Source organism: Symphodus melops (assembly GCF_947650265.1).
Source record: "Symphodus melops genome assembly, chromosome: 1".
NCBI classification, from domain to species: Eukaryota; Metazoa; Chordata; class Actinopteri; order Labriformes; family Labridae; genus Symphodus; species Symphodus melops.
Genome location: NC_136691.1, coordinates 39,846,730 through 39,865,325, shown reverse-complemented (window position 1 = coordinate 39,865,325; position 18,596 = coordinate 39,846,730). Strand labels below are relative to the sequence as shown.

The following is an 18,596-nucleotide window of genomic DNA, read 5'->3' as shown; positions in this document are numbered from 1 at the left end:
ATTGTGCAGAGATTGAAAGTCTCTTGACACTGTAACAGTTCATTAATGTAAAAACAGAAAACAATATTTGAATAAGTTTATCATTCATTCAGTATTTAAAGTCTATTCCTCTACAAATGCACTTCTCAACTTCTCACTTCAAAGAGTGTTGTTTGTATGAAGTGAACATTTCTTAAACAATAAGAGCCTGGAAGACTTGATGTCTTTCCTTAACCAGTCAATATTGTCAGACTTGTAATCCACTGACATATAAAGATATTTAAATGAACTACACATCAGAATGTTGACGATGTTTTCAAACGTATTTTTACACCCCACCCTTAAAATTTAACACATAACGTGGCAAAGCAAAGGAAATAAGATATAGTCTTCACTGTTTCCTGTTAACACTTTAACACGTTAACACTTTGCAGACTCCCTTTCTGTTGTTCATTTTGTGTTGATAATTTAACACAGCATCCAAGCAAGCAAATAAAGTGCTGCTTACAACTATATACTGCTCATACTGTTTTCTTGAGACTGTTGTAGTGGCACTTGCTATTCACAAGTGTTTACATTATCAGACATATTCCCCAAAAGTTAATCTAATTTGTCCCTACTTGGGAAAGTAGAATGCATTCATTTTGTACTTTATAGAAGTATCGCTCTACAGTATTACTGTAGGAACTGTCAGCTTTAATTGTGTCCAATTAAAAAAAAATGCAATTCCTTAAATGATATGATTAATGAGGATAAATAGCTGTACAGGACTTGATTGTACAGTGTGCCTCTTTTTTAATTGAATATTTGTTCCAAACATACCTTGTGAAGTCATTCAAGGTGCAAAATGCATCACTTCATTTGCACCTTTTCCTTTTTAATGGGGACTTAAAGGTTACAGAACAAACTATGAAAGCTCGTCCATACTGGGGCCTCATTTGTTTTCTCCTGTCTCCAAGGTTTCACACCCAATTATCTGTTTTAAGTGATAACTATGTGTGCTGTACGTCTGTGGCACCCTGATAATCACTCCTTCACTGATGATGCAGAGTGAACTCAGATATGTGTGTAAACTTTGAGAACCCCATTTGGCCTGTATGCAGATGATACATGGGTTCTAATGTGAAATCAAGGTTTCACTGTTTGACTTTAAATGTGGACCCCCCCCCCCCCCCCCCAAAAAAAACAAAACAAAAACAAACTCCCAGATGCAGTTTTTTTGATTGAGAGCAAAAGCAGTTACATCACAGGATCCAGGGAACTTCAGTAGATGTACAGTAGACAAACATATGCAGAGCAGAGCACACACAGCAATTAAGCAAATGACTGCTTTGAGAGTGAAGGTTTACACAGGCAAATGCTGATGAGGTAAATAGAGGACGCCTAGCAGTTAAAGCAATGCCTGCACATGGTGAAAAGTTTCTCTCTGCTGGAGCACAGGGAACTGGGGAGACAGCACAGTTTCAGACTAAAAGCCGAGACAGCAGAGTCATAGACAAGTGGAGAGACACAAGTAAAGTCAACCATCACAGTCAGAGCTGTATGAAGCCCTTTGAGTGCTGCTGATGGTGATACTACTTTAACTCGCCTGCATACACTTCTTGATTATCAATATAATAATTTATTACCCCTGGAGACATCTGGAGAGGCGAGCAAACAAAGGGGCCGTCTGATGGTTGGTAAAGTGGAGATATGCTGATGCTGAATGACTACCATGATGGTCATGCTGAATCGATGCTTAGTGTTTTTGATGATGAAACTTAGCTTGAGTTTAACAGACACATTTAGGAAATAGGATTTGCCCCTGGAGTCCAGATGAAGAGTATGAATGGGTGTAAGGATGATATGTCATGTGTCCACAATATGTGTAAAAGCTGACAATCTTCAGAAAGCAGCTCAGCTGTTTGACAGAACTGGGCCATTGTGACCATGTGTTTGCTGTCATTGCTAAATATCCCTCAGTACATGTACATGGAGGTGGTCAAGACACAAAATTCACACTTTGTTGGATTTGATGCTATATGCATTTTTACCCACTGAAGGACCTTGCTGAAGAATGATGGATGGTCCTATAAGAACCTGCACGCGTTACTATGTTTTAAAATATGTTGTTGTGGAATATTTAATTACAGGAAAAGGGTAAACAATCCTAAATGGTATCACCCTAAACCAAAAGCTTTTCTTAATGTGTCCACTTATTAATGAGCGCAATGCACAAGCTTAGTCTTAAAAGGAAATATTATGCATGATGGTGGATCCTGGTAGTTGCTGTTTGAACTTCATGGAAAGATGTGTTTGTAATGCTGAAGACAAGCCTGGTGTGATCAGGGGGGAAATGAGAGATTCAACAACTCTTTAATAAGTCATTTATCTATGCATTTCTCCAGGGACACTAATTTTAGAACTGTTCAGTGTAAAAAATAAATAAATAAAACACAGTATGTTTACGAAGAAATTGGCAGAATGTTATGGTTAAAAAAAAATATATATGTATTTGTCCCTGGGGGCAATTCAAAAAACTGATATTCACCAAAACATGTGTAGCTTTTTAGTTGTAGTATAGCTTTTTAGTTTAGTGTTTTATTTAAGATAACAGATTATGGATAATATATGGTCACATTTCTATAAACAAAGGACGTCTTGGATCTAAAGTCTTCTACCACCAAATATTGCTGCAGTACTGCAGGACATTGCCAGCTGGGCAGAGAACAAGCAGCACTTCAGATGGATGCCACCCAGCACTTGATCTGGGATGATCAATCTTGTACTGGCCAGCTGCACTGAGTCACCTTCTCCTTGTCCTGTGAGTGACAGAGTCTTTTCTGTCTCATTAATCTCATTAAAAGTTACTCAGGGCAAACCTTGATCTGTCAATTTTGCTCGACTGAGTAAGCAGATTTGTTGCTTTGTACTGTAACAATCAGATTCAAACCCTTGCAGACCTGAATACCAGCTAAGCAGAAAAAGAAGTACATTCTGCAGAAATAGATGTTTTAAAGATAGTAGTATATCACTGAGTGTACCTGAGAAGTGAGGCACTTTAGTAACAAATGTAGAAACAGTTCAAGTCAGAGGAATTGCTTTTTGGAGCGCAAATAAAGATAAAAATCAATTCACGAGAAAGCCATGTTTAATGCATTTCATGTTAAATTAAAGCTGCTTACTGTTTCTAAGATTGAAAAGATTGATAGCAGTTATGAACAAACTCATATTTTATTTCTGTGTTAGAGCTTGCAGCCATTCAACGTGTATGACTTTAAGCCACACACGCAGACCGTAAAAATAATTTACTTTTTGTTTTTACATTGTAGTATACTGTATAGATTAGTCAAATGTTTCATTAAAGGTCACTTATTATCCTCCTTTTTAAAGAAGTTTAAGCAAGTTTCAGAGCTACCCAAAACGTGTCTGCAAAGTTTCTTGTTAAAAGTCCACCTTGATCCTGTATTGATTATGCCTATAGACCCCTCCATTTAAGCCTTGCTCAGAACAGACTGTTTCTGTCTGTAGATTAAAATGCAGATGAGAAAAATGGAGCAGGCAAAAGACAGAAATGATGGGCTTTTCTCATAACGGGGGGATTGTCGAGACACATATGTTTGAAAACCATGGTAAAGTGTACCTTAAATCATGAGAGACTTTATTAAGAATCAATAATAATTTATTTAACAAATTAGGAAAAAAAAATGAGCAAAATCTTTGGGGATTATAATCCATTATGGCGACTTCATGTACTCTGAGGGGTCATGTAGCTGACAGTAGAGTAGGAGTCTAGGCACTGGTGGTGGTGGTGATGAAAGAACGTAGGATGTGATGTGGAGTGTGTTGCTGAGGCTGTATCTGAACAATGTTGAGCTGTAATGGGGGTCGCATTGATCGCACAGTAATGACAGATTGACTGTGGAAACAGGTTTCAAAATAGATAAACTGAACTTGAAGTGTAATATGTGAAAATCAGCTGCCTTTTTATTGTCACAAATGCTTTTATTTCTGCAGTTTGTTATAATTGTCCTAAAGTGCTCATCACACAGTTGGCATTTGAAAGTCATGTAAAGTATTTTTTTTTAAAATACTTCACATGGGAAATCCAGCTCTTTTCTTATTGTTCCGAAGCATCAGCGCATGTTGCCACTTAACACTCTATTGTCCCATGTAGATAGAAGCAAGAAGGAACAATAAGCAGACAAAATGCAAGATTGATTCCCGCTCAGTGCCTGTGAGTGTGCATTTGTTGTAATCAAACCGGGTATTATCATTACACCAATTTTGCAGCACAGAGCTTCCTAATCAAATCGCTACCTCAGATACAGCACTGCTGACAACCAACTCCATTTCTTTTAATCAATAGAATTAGTTGGGTGTTTCTTTCATCCATCCACAGAGGAGTATGGCTTTAATTTGTCTCATTGAAACTCTCAGCGCTTCTTGAGTGTTTATGCAGCAAAGATGAAGCATGTCTTTTCTGCACACAGAGAAGAAGCCTCAGAGAGAGCAAAGGCATTGTAGCATGAAAGGATTTAAGAGGGATTTTGATCATCTGGAATAGCAGTGATCACGCCTTTATTTCAAGAACAAGAGACTGGCAATTTGTTGAAGTGACTTGCACAGGAAAATGGTCTGTAAGCATTTACTAAAAACTTCCAAGGGTGTGTTGTCTTCTGCGTCCTTCAAGCTCAATCTCTCTCCACCCTTCCCCCCATGTAAAATGCTGTACTTACTACAATGAACTTTGCGGCAAAATAAAGAGGATATGATCCAGAATCTTACGTTTTCATTGCTGTTTTGATATATTGATCTTGTCAAAACTACATAAAGGCCCTTTTGTCAGCAGTTTTGGACAATACAAAGTTCTAATCACACCCTTTAGTTGAGACCCTGTTCTGCTTTGTAGCATTATTGTCCTACCACTTTCCACACAAAACTGAATCAATATAGGAACAACGCTAGTAGCCAAGTTTTTCTTGCTGAACTGATTAAAGAAACAGTGTCAGAGCGACAGCTTCTCCTGGTGTTTTCTGTTGCAATCAGAGAGAAGCACACAACCATTTAGACACAGCTGTGATGCAGGGGAAAAAAAAGATTAAACGTATGAACTCAGGCTTCAGGATGTCTTCAGGATGTTTGGCTGCAACTACACTTATGTGCATGAAAATAGCCCCTTAATTCAGTCTTTGAAGGATTTTACGTGACAACCATATCGAATATAAAAATGGGTTCCAATAAATTCCCATGAACATTATTAGATATAAATCAGTGCTAAATGTAGTGTCTGAATAATAGCATGGTTTCCTGGGCTTTTTTCAAAATGTGTTGAATATTTCTGAGTTCTAGTCCTGCTCACTGATGTAAATCGTGTAAGCCAAAACAACAGATGTAACCATGACTGCAAATTGCTCAGCAAGCTCTGGTGTCGCCAGATGTACTGGCCAGTTTCAGAGAGGCAAGATCAAATTTGCACCATTTATCTTAGTGCAGTGTGTGCATGATTATAACACTTGGCAAGTTGAAAATCATATTAAGAGTGGCGGTTGGGGGCCATTATCAGACTTTTATGGAGAAGTATGTCAGTTGGAACCTGTCTAATACTAAATATCAAACTTCTAGATGCCCCAGTTAGAGACACCTTTCTATTAAAATAAATCTCCAAAAATGTTCTGATTTGAATAAACATAAATACAGCTGAGCATTTTGGTTAATAAAATGGTGCCTTGTAGCTTTTGCAAATTCAGTCATCTTGAAAAAAAATAAAAGATTTGAAAAAGAATCTCGAAAAGATATCTACTTCAAATTCAAACATGCCTGATGTTAATTTCATTAAGGCATTATCGTCTGAGCCTCATTTTAATCCTGTCCAATGGGGCTTTTTCTTGTCTCTATCCTATTCACTTTCCCTGCAGCTTGTATGCTGATTCAATTAGCTTCTCAATTAAGTTATGGAAGGGATGCTAAGTCCATCTGCTTCCTGATTCAATTGGCTGGTTTTAAGCTTCCCGTCCCTTCTAGTAATACAGGTCTGCTTCGAACCTGTGTAATGTTTCACTTTCATTATCCATAGCAGCCATCTTATCCTTCAACTCCACATCATCGCCATCTCCCTCTCTCTACCTCTGTCCCTCTCACTCCCTGTCAGCAAACGTAGGATGCATTTATCTGTTTCATCTCAGGCTGAGTGATTCATGAGTCTGTAGCAGCTCCTGCTGTAATCATGGGATCTGCAGGAATCTTCAGAAGTAAAGGCGCTTGAGCTTAAATCAGTGCGGCACAGATTGGGTCCAGAGTGTTGTGCATGTGTAACTATGGTTTTAGAGTATCTGTAAGCCATCTCTTGACAAGCAGACTAACCCCCTCTCACATCCTTACATTGAAATCAGACATCTTTACGTTCTGCACCCAGGAGAGTGTGGACTGCGCTTAAGATGCAAGGCTTCATGCTGGATGCTACCGTATACAGATTAATCAGAATTTTCTAAATTTGAGGGGCTCTGCAGAAAACAGCTTGATTAATATCAGGATATTTTTATATTGTAAAAATATGATCAAATATTTTCTATTCCTTTTTTGTTGTTGCGTGTGAACCACATCATATTTTTTTATGTGCAGAGAGTGTTTGTGTGTATGTGCGCACACGTGTGAGAATTTGATATGAATATTTCATATACCTTGTGAGAAGCAGGAGAGGGGAGTGAGCTATGATGAGTCGTGAGTGCAGCAGGCAGACTTATAAACAGCTTTATTTTTAACTCACCTATTTTCTAAGACCTTTTAAAACCTGCATCATCTTTGTTACGAAGGGAACATCATGCACCATTAAATCATTTCACGTTCAACGACTTGCATAATATCCAAACAGACAGTATTATTTTCCCTCAAGCAAGAACTATAGATTCGATTTCAGACACAATCACCAGGGAGACGGATGACTTTTGAATTTAACATTAAGTTTTCACCGAACGTCTCGTTACATTGAACATTTAACAGAGTGTGAAATCCTCAAAGTCCTCCACTAGCGCAATGTCAAGACCATTTTTATACCCATGGATCTGAGTTCCTCACTTCAATCATGTTGACACAGTTTGCAACTTGCTGTTTCTACAGATGCTGTACTTTTTGTTGTAAACTTTTAACTTTATCAATACAAAGTTGTCCGTTATTTTTGATAACAGAATAAAAATGAAATAATACCATGGTTATCAACATTTGCTTCATACATTAGTTTCAAAAACATTATCCACGTCTTCCCTTTTTTAACATGCTAAACACCCAAATCCTTAGTAATGAGTGTTTTTCAGACACAGCCGAAATGATAAAATGAACCTCAAATGTAATCTCTTAGATTGCGCCTTTCATCCAATACTAAATAATGGGATATAGGACAGAGTTGTTATTTGAAGCTATAGTTGTTAAATGTTGTCAGCATGTTAACATGCTGACAAATTAATGCTCACACTTCTGTGATTGGCAGGTCAAAGGTTTGTGGGTTTGCTAGCTAGTCTGGTGAAAGTTCACATGAAGCTAATGTCTTTTGTTTGAAAGTTCTTGGCTAACCAAAGTATTTGATTATTTCAATTTGAAAACAATAAGATGCTGTCTAAATTTTAATATTTGGTTCAGCAAGTCATATTGATGGCTTTTACACATTTCAATACACCATTTCAAAAGGTGTCAAGACATTTCAATTCTAAACCATACATTCGATCATAGTAGCACAACAAAACATCTGAAGATCATCAAAGTCTGTCGAAATTCTCCACTAGGGACCAACAACTTTGAACCTATCAGACCCCTAAATTTTGATGTATTTCACTGGATAAAATAAAAATTAGATCTGCTTGTGGTGCACCACAAATCACCAATGATATCTCTTTGGGCACTGATGGACCAACCAGCAGATTGCCATCCTGAAGTCACACTGCCACTGTAGTTAAAAATAATTGACTGCAATATGAGCATTGTGTTTGTTTGCTTGTTTGTTCAGAAATCCATTTTGGTCTTTTCAGAAGGCTTAGTGTTGTCTGTGTTATTTAATATATGTTTAAGCACATTAGGGATGCCTACTGTAAAGATAAAAGTGTGTTGGCAAGAACTGGAGTGAAGAGGAGGAGAGAGAGGAAGGGAGGGAGGGAGGGAGGAGTAAAACTGTTTGGCTTTTAAATTTGTAGGCTTGCCAACATTGTGCGACTTACTGTGAGTCACTGCAAGAGTGCTATTCACTGGTTTTGTATCACCAGCATTTTGGCTGTAACATGAGCCGGAGCCAGCCAACCAGCTGAGTCTGGTGATAAACAGTTAAAGAGAGTCATCGATCTCCATGTAGGACCGTCTTTCCATAAGGAACAGCAGAATGCATGTGTCTCATATTTCACATCCAGCTCTTTAAATGTACCCATCAATTTAAGAAGATGGTTGTACATGTGTGATAGCATCCCTGAATGTTGTTCCTGCTGCACTGACTAGTCATTATGATGCAATATGATGCAGACATGAAGGGATTCTATGACATTGCTTATACAATCCGCAGTAATGTAACCAAATGACTCTTCAGACTGTGTGTATTTTCTCCTCTCTCTCTATGTGAATGCTCAGCTGACATTTGTATCTTCTTACATCACAGCGCCTGCTGGAAACTCTCCTTCCAAAAGGTAGATCATGCTGTGAGTGTGTGCTATGTATGTGTTCAATCAGCAGTGTTGATTTAACCTGGTCGTAGGCCCGGGGCTACGGGTTTATGTATAGGCCCTCATCGGCCTCCCGTCTCCTCCCCCAGCGTGCACTCATGTGCACTGTTTGAAAACAAACAAACTTGTACCTGCATGCTCTTTGCTCTGTGTCGGGTCGGGTGAAAAATGATCTCAAATATAGTATATAACATGCAGTAAAAAGTACTTAATAGGCCCCGTGTCCACCTAGCATGTCTTTTTTTTCAGGCAGAAAAGTGTTGACTGTACTCACAGGAGTGTGTGCAAGAAAAGTTTGTGCACTGAGAAGAAAAGCTCTGCAGGTCTGTCCTGTCTCTATGGCAACAGATAGTTGACATTGGCCACTGTATGACTGACACTGTTCTCTGTTACTTTCTACTGCATGTTAATAAATTTTAGATCATTTTTTAACCAAGCAGGTACGGAGCAAAGACAATGTGGGTACAAGATGCGATCCGTAGGAGGCTAAAATACAGGAAATATACATTTTGAAAAGAGCGCCTGTGACTGATTTTCAACTTGAGCGCTCGGAGCAGCCGCACAAAAACAGCAGAGCGCTTGTAAGAAAGGCGCTGGACGCTGCGCTTCTCGACCAGCTGGCTGCTTTTTGCAGCAAACGCTCTCTACCCATTGACAACAACTGAAAAAAGACACTGCCGATGTCCGACACAGGGAGTGTCTGTACAGTGCTTTTCTTCTCAGCAAACAAACGCTTCATGCACACACTCCCAAGCGCACAGCCAGTGCTTATCTGCCCAGAAAAAAAAAGATAGCTGTTCACAGGGCCTTATTGAGCACCACCACCAATAGACAGCAATAATAAGCAAACATTAGTAAAAGTTCAGTGTTTAGTCTCTTTACCTGATAACAAACACCTGAAGAACAACCTGCCAACTCATAACCAAAAGGACAATTTCTACTGACTAAAAGATTTCATTTTGAATTGTCTATTTATGATTTATTATTATAATACAGTTTTGACTTAACCTAGCCTGTATTTCAACAACAAACTCTGTATTTTATAAACAGATATTTATGTGTCAGGAATACTGAAAATGATTGATTAGAATCTAAATAAGTGTGAATGTAATGTGAGGGATGATGAACAGAACATGAAGGATGTATTGATGAGATAGAAGTTATAGAGCTTCATATTTGGTTGTTAATGTTCATGTCAGACTCTTTTTAATCCCAGCTCATCAATCAATCAATCAATCAATCTTTATTTGTATAGCGTCAATTCATAACAGGCATTATCTCGAGACACTTTACAAAAGCAGGTAAAGGACCTTACTGTTTGTCTGTTAACATTAACGAAAGAGCATCACATCATCACAGACCGACTCTTTACAAACTCACTGATGTTCATCATCTGTTTAAATGTCAGTTTAGCGTCTTTGTAATGTCCGTCTTTTCTCCGGTATTAAACTCTGCTCATGTTGAGAAGTTTCACTGAAGTCTGATCCTCTGCAGCGTCCAATCACTGAGTGATATACGAGAAGGGGCGTGTCTGTCAGTGAAAAGACTTCCGTGAAGTCGGCTCTCGTGTCTCCTCAGTCATCGCTCCTCGGATCTGCTTTCTTGCTCCTCGATCCTCTCTCCTCCGTTCACTATAAGAGCTTTGGAACGATCCTCACCATGGTGGCTCTTGAACTACTTCCGGTTCGGCAGAGGACCAAGGAGACTGCAAATAAGGGACTTGAGATCCAGCCAGAGTCTTTAAATCCCTGTAGGCCCAAAGTAAATCAATACAATTTTCATATAATATTTTTTGGACTGATGTAATTGCTTTAATAGAATGGAAGTAAGCTGTGCCCTATTTGCTCATTTACACTTCTTGTTCGGTGACTATGTGCTTTCTCACAGGAAATTTAAAAAAAAAGTTGCCATACAGTATTTCAAGCTCAGTAAGACACCTGGTTCCTCTCATAGAATAAGCTTTGCAAGCTCACCTGTGTGTGCAAAGACACATTTTTAAACCCAGAAAGGTGTCATGACACAAACAACAGGCTTTTCTTTGCACTCTGTAGAGAAGTGCTGTACTCAGTGAGCCATCTGTCTGGAAATTGCCACCCATCATGCTTCACTTTTTAGTCATTTTAGGGGAGCTATTTGAGACTGTTTTTTTTTTTGAAGATAGATGGGTTACTGCAGCACAGAGGTGTAATTTCATACCTCATGAAAAAGTTCAGGCAAACAGGAGTTTGGTGAGTTTCACACTAATATGGCCCAAAACACACTGAGGGGCTTCATAAAACAACATTGACATCATGTGTACAGTCAATGTGGTTTAGATGTGTGATTGATCTCAAAAAGTTAAAAGTTAATGGCTGTCATAATGTTGATATGGCTAAATTTATCAAATGAAATTTATACAGCAAGTTTTGATGGTCTGTTGGGGTGTTCCAACATATGATATGATAACCTGCTGTAGATTTATTTTAAAGTCCTCCTACTGAGAGAAGCGCAGTAAAACATGGTTGATTCTGAGTGCATACCCCAGATTTAAGCTTTAATAATAGCTTCCCTGTCGTGAGGTTGATGGGCCGTAGCAGTGTCCTCCTCATGGCTGACTTTTCTTTTCGTGTATGCAATTCAAATCCACTGTGACCTCCCAGAGTGCAAAGAAAGTATAGATCTCACACACACACACACACACACACACACACACACACACACACACATTTATATCTCTCCAGCAGGCTTTGAAGATTAAATGAGTCTTCAACACATGCATTAAAATTAGGGAGAATGTAACCAGGATTCAATACATGTACATGGTGTATTTTTGAAAAAAGAAAACGGCCTCCTTCAGCTCCTCATGAAGCTGAATCTCAATGCAGTAATCTTTATATCCTACATGTGCGAAGCCAATTCAAATAAGGACACAAGATTAGCACGCCAACTCATGTCTTAGTGAGCAGAACAGACAAATGTTTGTCTGGCAGAAGTGCAAAAATGTTGCACCCTCGCTTGCTGACATCAAAGAGATAAACAAATAAATAATTGACCCTCTCTCACGTTTCAATGTGCAGCTTTATTGTTGGGGAAACTGGAAGCTTAGATTGGAGCCACACAGATCTCATTTTTAGTCTCAGACACAGCAAGCAAAATCCTAAAATTGATTCTCATGTTTTATTCCTTTGGAACATCTATGCCACGAGCATGCAGAGATTGCTGCAGAGACTCCACACACGCACACACACATAGTTTGGCTGGGTGAGCAGCTCATGAAGGAAGGAACGGGGTTGCGAGAGTGTGATGGAAGACAAGAACAAATGGTGGGTACTTGGGGAGCGGCCTTGCTTTAACAAGCTTATCTCGCTCCCTAATTTGGTTTGGGCCATCAAAGTGTTGAGAGCCGGCGTCACTGGGGGCGGTTGTGTTTTTTTGACCGCTACCTGTGACGGCAATTACAGGTTCCCCTTCAAGCCTGCCTTTGTTTTCATGGCAGACTTGACTGCTTGGGTAGAACAAGATTGCCTCAACATTCTCCAACTCGAGCATAATCACAGCCTCACAATGCAAGGTGCCATGTTCCTCTAAATCAACCAAACAGCCCCTGTCACCTGTTTTCCGTGGCCTTCTTTATCTCTGAGGTTGTGTTGAAATTATGGCTGCTGTAAGAGCTGTACTTTAAAGGTGTGTGTGTGTGTATATATATTATATATATATACTGTATATATATATATGACGCTCAGAGGCATTACTTTGCAAACAAGCAAATCAAGAAAAGAAAGTCACAATGTTTAACCAAATACTCTTTATTTTTATCAGCATGCAAAATTAAATGCATTTTGTTCTACTTTCATTTGCTTAACATCTCCCAAATGGAGAACAGGGAGATTATCTACTTGAATGCTTTTTCGAGAGCAGTGAGTTCCCTTTGTGCACGCAAAGACTCAGGTCAAGCCTGCCAGGGGCTACACCGACTGTGAGAAGAGAGCAGTCCTAATTCTTATTGTAGCAAGGAGGGGAAAAAAGAAGCTCTCGTAGTGTTTAAAACTTGCGAGCAATGAAACTCGAAGTGAGCTCATGCGAACCAATGCTCTCGTGTTTGTAACATATTGCAGTTCAGTGCAACGTGCTGAGACGCACAGTGGTGTTGTGAAATGAAACTCAGTCGTAACTCATGCTCAGTCGTAACTCAAGCATGTGTTTGCCTATTTCTTTTACCTACACAGGGCCCTATTTTCCTTTGTCAGAGTGGTTTGGCACTGTGTATGTTGGCCTATGACCAAGCCTATTAATGTGATGTATGGTTGTCTCTGTATTGTGTATATTCAGCAGAGGGAATAAATCTGCATGCTAAGGTTTTTCTCTAGTTCTGCTTGTGCTCCTTAATGTTTTCCACTTTCTCCCTCATGACACAAAAATGTCAAGTTACACCTTGTTTTCCATCCTGTATTGATGCAATATAATGCTAATTTGTAGATTGACTTTATATATGAGACAGACTTGACCATTAGCTTATGACGAGCAATTTCATGATGCTACATACACAAGGCAGTGCTAGCAAATAGTTATGTATATATTTAAGATGATAGAATAAACACTCCTTAAAAAGGTAAAATACAAATGATAATTGTGTTGACATAACTGAGTTAATTTGGAGTCTCTTACACTTGCAGTTGTAGAAATAGCAAACATGGATCGTTGGCTTAATGCGCTTCAGAGACAGATGTTTGTTTTTTCTTTATTCTTTAATATATAGAATAAACACTTATATTGTGCATAACTCAATGCTTAATTCTCAAGAAACATCAGTAGGAAATATTTTTACAACCTTCATGTTGTATTTGAATGTGGGTTGTACTTCTGAGCTGCACAGTATGGCCCATTTAAGTAAGCAACGCCCTCCTTTTTGCTTCCACTTGAGATTGTTCACATGTATTATTCATTTACATAATTAACAGTGCAAAACCTTACCTCGAAAAAGCTCAACTTGTTTTACAGGTAATGGCAAAGTGTATTCCCTGAAACAGAGTGAATCCGGTAAATGTGATAAAGCTAAAGCACTTTTCTTGTTTTTATGCATTTTTGGGGAAACGGCTCAACTACATTTTGAATCTCAGCCCAACAGAGCTGTGTACTATTTTTAAGATAATGAAGCATAATTGAATCCAACATCAATAGAAGTAACAGTTTATGTGTTTACTGCCTAGCACCCTTGCGCTGTAAATTGCTTGAAACAAATTGGAACCTATAAAAAATTAACCCAAATGGAGCAGTCTGCATCGCAAGCTGCTGCTGCATGCGCTTTCTGTTGTGCTGAGGCGAGGTTGTGGACTTTCCCTTGCTGTTCAATTTTCTGTGAATAATTGAAACTGACTTTTTGCACTCACTGTCTTTATACGTAAATCCTCTGATGAAATCGGTAGAAAAAAAAGACATGCTGACTAGTTAGAGAAAAGTTTGCATCTCTCACATCTTTTGAAAAACAAGTTGCTTTAGAAATTATTTATTATTAAACTCTATTCTTCTCTGCTCCTTTTTTTAGGTGGACTTGCAGGTGCCTACAAAGGTCACTGGCGTAATCACCCAGGGAGCTAAAGACTTTGGGCACGTCCAGTTTGTTGGCTCATACAAAGTGGCGTACAGTAATGATGGCGAGCGATGGAAAGTGTATCAAGATGAGAAACAGGGAAAGGACAAGGTAAGAGGCCATAATATACAGAAGTAACATGCATGTTAATGATGTGATATGTAAAATATTTACACTAAAATATCTACAATAATTGTTACAGTGGAAACTGTACTGTTGCTGTATGCTCTGCTGTGACTAAACAGACCATTCGTCTTAACTAAGGTTACTCAATTTGTTGTTTTCTTGGTGGGGGTTGGAGTAGTAGAGCGAATCACTCCCATGATTCCTCCCCAGCCTCAATGTCATCTTTTGTAATTGTTTAGATATTGAGCCCCTTGGCGGCAGAATTTACCAACAGTGTGGTTAAGACAGATCCAACAAACCAACTACAGAACTGTTAATCAACTATTAAATTGTCTTTTTTTTGTCATGCTCAGAAAGAAAACATACTAGAATATACAATGGAATAATTAATGCATGTCTTTGTGCACTTTGTACGTCGGTAAGAGTAAGTGTTGAATTATGCATTACACAACAATAGAAAGCGGCATTCTGGGAAGATAAAAGTAAAATGCACTTGGAGGACAAAAAGCAAAAGCAGGCAACATACAAAACGGCAAATGTCAAAAAGTTTTCAGCATTAAATATCTATTTGGGGACTCGTCTGTTTCGTCTTTCCATTCCCCTTTATCTATTGCTCAAACTGAGCCGTCCTGGTTTGTCCTACTGCCTCTCTGTGGTTTAGCATCAGATAAGACTGTGCTGTCAACCTGCTCTGGCCAGTGCTCTGCTGAAAATCTTGTTTACGGTCCTTCAACAGAGTGCATGTCCCTTCCAATCGCCCACGACAACAGAGACAGTGCAGGCCTGCTACAGCCTCTGTGCTGATATCAGGAGAGCTGCAGGCACAGGGTAACTGCGAGAGCTGAAGCCTCTTGTCTTTCAGATACCGGTCACAAGAGAGGTTGTCTACTTCTCTCTGTGCTGTGTCATGAACAGATAAGCCTGCTTTGTCTGCATATCCATGCATTCGGGATGTCTTGGATTTGGTACATCAAGTAACCAAGATCTAGTAGAATCCAAGAATGCAAATTGCCAAAAATGCCAAACCCTGCAGAAGTGCAAGTAATCAAGCTGTGTTTTACTTTATTATATAGATGATTATATTTAAGTTTCATCTATTCAACGTATTAAGCTTTTGTGCTAATTCTGCCATTTACATATATGCCATTTGCTGATATGTTGATTTATGTGCACAATCCAAAATTTAAAAAAATAGCGTTTTGTGGCCAAATGTTTTGACAGAAATAACATTAAATATCACACAAAACTGTCCATTAATGGAGCAATATGTTAGATATCCATCAAATTCAACCAGAAAATAATCTAACTACATCATCAGACATTAAGGAAAAATGCTTAGTTGAAGTACTGGCTTCTCTGTAAACAGCAGCAGCCAGTCAGTCCTTCTTCTAACTTTCCATTCTGGCCCAGTGTGGCCTTTTTATGTTTTAACTGGGAAGGCAAGCAAACTGGTTCAAATGTAAGTCATTCTACCTAAAATAAAGAGCCTTTTTCAGAATCACGTTTTGGCTTGAAGCCTTTGTGGATAGCTTTTCTAAATCTGAAGATATCTAGCATCGCTAACTGTGCACATAAAAACATCAGCTCTGATAGACCCACAGTCATGACACTGATGTCTGACTTGTAGAGGTCATGCTGTAACCTCACCTGCTCTTCAAATGGATTATTTATCTGTAAGCAAGGCTCCTTTTTGTTGTTGTTTGGATTCAATGTTGTTAACCTTAAGTTGAAATATGATACAGTACCTTGTTTGGGCAAACAAAACCCCTCTATATAGCCAGATATCATCTATGCTTTTATACGTGTTACAGGATCAGTGCAGCAGCCAATGCACGGAAATATTTTTCCATTCCTGCCATTCTGATTCCTCGCTTGCAGAGTTTATAATTTGCACACTCGTGATGATCTTTGGATACGGGCCACTAAGCGCTCAGCATGATTCTCACTCAAGCAAAACCAATTCTGAACACTGGAGGACTCTGAAGGCCTGGCATGATCCGAGATAGCAAAGCAATGGAGAGAAAAGTACTTGTGACATCTCGGGATTTGATGTTTTATTTTTAAATCTCATTTGTTTGGAAATGACTGGAAAGTAGCACTTTTGTGAAGCCATACTTGTGGTTATAAAAAATGTGTTTAAACCAGAGACAAGCCTTTTTCGAGAAGAACTGGTGCAAATCCCTTTGTTGTTAATGCTGCATAATTCTGAGCAAAAGCAAAGATAGCTAGTCAGTGCGCGTGTGTGTCCTTGATATTAGTGTCAGGCGTGTTTGGTGAGGCTTCTTAGAATGTCAATCAGTGTGTCCCCTGAAGGAGCCATGGGGCCGTTCAGATGTATGATTCTTCAAGGTGTTTTCCCCCTTCAGTCAGCTGAAGCAGCCATTATAATGCTAGAGGACACATTTGGCTGTTGGAGTCCCGAGGCTCCTCCTGCCACACCACAATGCTTTACTTGGCAGGGATATACTGCTAACTTGTGTGTGATTTTGTGTGTGTGTGTCTGGGTGTCTGGTTGGGGCACAGAGGTAGAGGCTTGTAAGTATTCTTCTCAGCTCCCCCCTCCAGCTCCTGTGTGGCTGAGGCTGCAGGCAGTTAGATCTAGATTGAGAGAGGAGGCTGTGTCAGAATACAGATGTTGTCAAAGCAGGGCACACACAGACACAAACACACACACACACACACACAACAGTGCCCCTCTACAGAAATCCATCGAGTGCCTTGTTTGCCTTTCCTTTACACACAAATACTGGTGTTCTGCTCTCGTAACCGAGTCAAGTAACGACAGAGTCCTTTGTTTAAACATAATTAAACTTGGATGCATTCCATAATTATACACATTGACTCGGCTGCATTCCCACATGTGCACCCTCTCCACACCTGGGTCGCTACTTTAGCTAGTCCTTCCTCTACTGCTCTATCCCTGGTGTCAATATTTACACAGCCAGTTGATGGGGGCAATCAAGCACAAAAGTAATTGATTTATGTTTAATAGTGTTTCGTTCTGATGACACCGGGTTAATTGGTCATTAGAGCCTTCAATTCCATCCGGGTCAGAGGGTAACTGGATGTTAGAAAACTGTGACTACAATTGTCTTAAGACTTAACTGCTAATAATCATATTTCCTTTCTGAGAGGGTAGAAAAGGTTGGCTGCATGGTTTAATGCACTTCAAGATTAGAAGAGTCTACTAATGAACATGTTACCATCCTCTTAGAAGTAATTCTGCCTCCTTTAAGCTGAAGACTACTCTTGACCTTTCAATAAACTTCCCGGTTTCACAACGCCCGGCACAGGGTAGACGAGGAAAGAGAGAGGAGAGATCTGAGTGACCTGCTGCCTTAACCTGTGCAGCAGGCTTAAATAATGGAGCACAGGCAGTTGTTTCTCTAGAGGCATACAAGGCATCCCTTGGTAATGCAGACCCCAGACTCTGACGGCAGAAAAATCAATAGTCTGGAGCAGAGTTGTGGCTCCTGGGTCAGTCTCAAGACACACTGAGACAAATGGGTGCTATACACTTGTGTCGATTGTTGGATAAAATAATTATACTTGGGGGTGACAAAGTGAAACTATGTCAGTTGCAAGTAGTTGGCACAAATAAAACCAATTGGCTCTACCAGACAGGGGGCTGAGAATTTTATTCTAGTTTTTGGGAACAGGGGTCAGGTACAGCAGGCTCAGATTTGTCTGTGGTGGCAGCCTCGTTTCAAATAAGCTGTATTGCTTTTTGTTTATTTGTTATTGCTGGATTGAAACAAATACAATCTAATATGTCTTCTTCTTTGGAAAGCCAAAGTACAGATTCAGTCATTTTAACTAAGCACAGTTATTGCTATTAAAGTAGCTACAGTACCTGGGCCGGTGGTTCTGAGGGCTTAAAAGCCTGAACCCAGGGTGGATGTCTCTCTCTCTCTCTCTCTCTCTCTCTCTCTCTCTCTCTCTCTCTCTCTCTCTCTCTCTCTCTCTCTCTCTCTCTCTCTCTCTCTCTCTCTCTCTCTCTCTCTCTCTCTCTCTCTCTCTCTCTCTCGACCACACACACTGACATCAACTACATGTTTTTTTTGTGCTGTGGTCATTCTTGGATATATACTAATAAATCATTATTTGCAATTTAAACTGGTGTCCTTTATCACATTCGCCATGGCCCTTGAGCCAGGTTATGAAAGTTGGTTGTAGAACCAACTAAGACAGCACCTACAGTATGGTGCTGAAACTTTATAGGACAAACCAAGAGCAGGAGTGTGCTGGTT

At 39.5% G+C, this 18,596-nt stretch overlaps 1 protein-coding gene across 1 annotated transcript in view; it reads left to right on the top strand.

Moving 5' to 3' along the window:
* edil3a (EGF-like repeats and discoidin I-like domains 3a) overlaps positions 1–18,596 on the top strand; it is a 111,508-nt gene that overhangs the window by 84,254 nt on the left and 8,658 nt on the right. Inside the window, exon 9 of the mRNA XM_079347452.1 lies at positions 14,176–14,331. Within this exon, the coding sequence (XP_079203578.1) occupies positions 14,176–14,331 (156 nt within the window). The remainder of the gene's footprint in view (positions 1–14,175; positions 14,332–18,596) is intronic.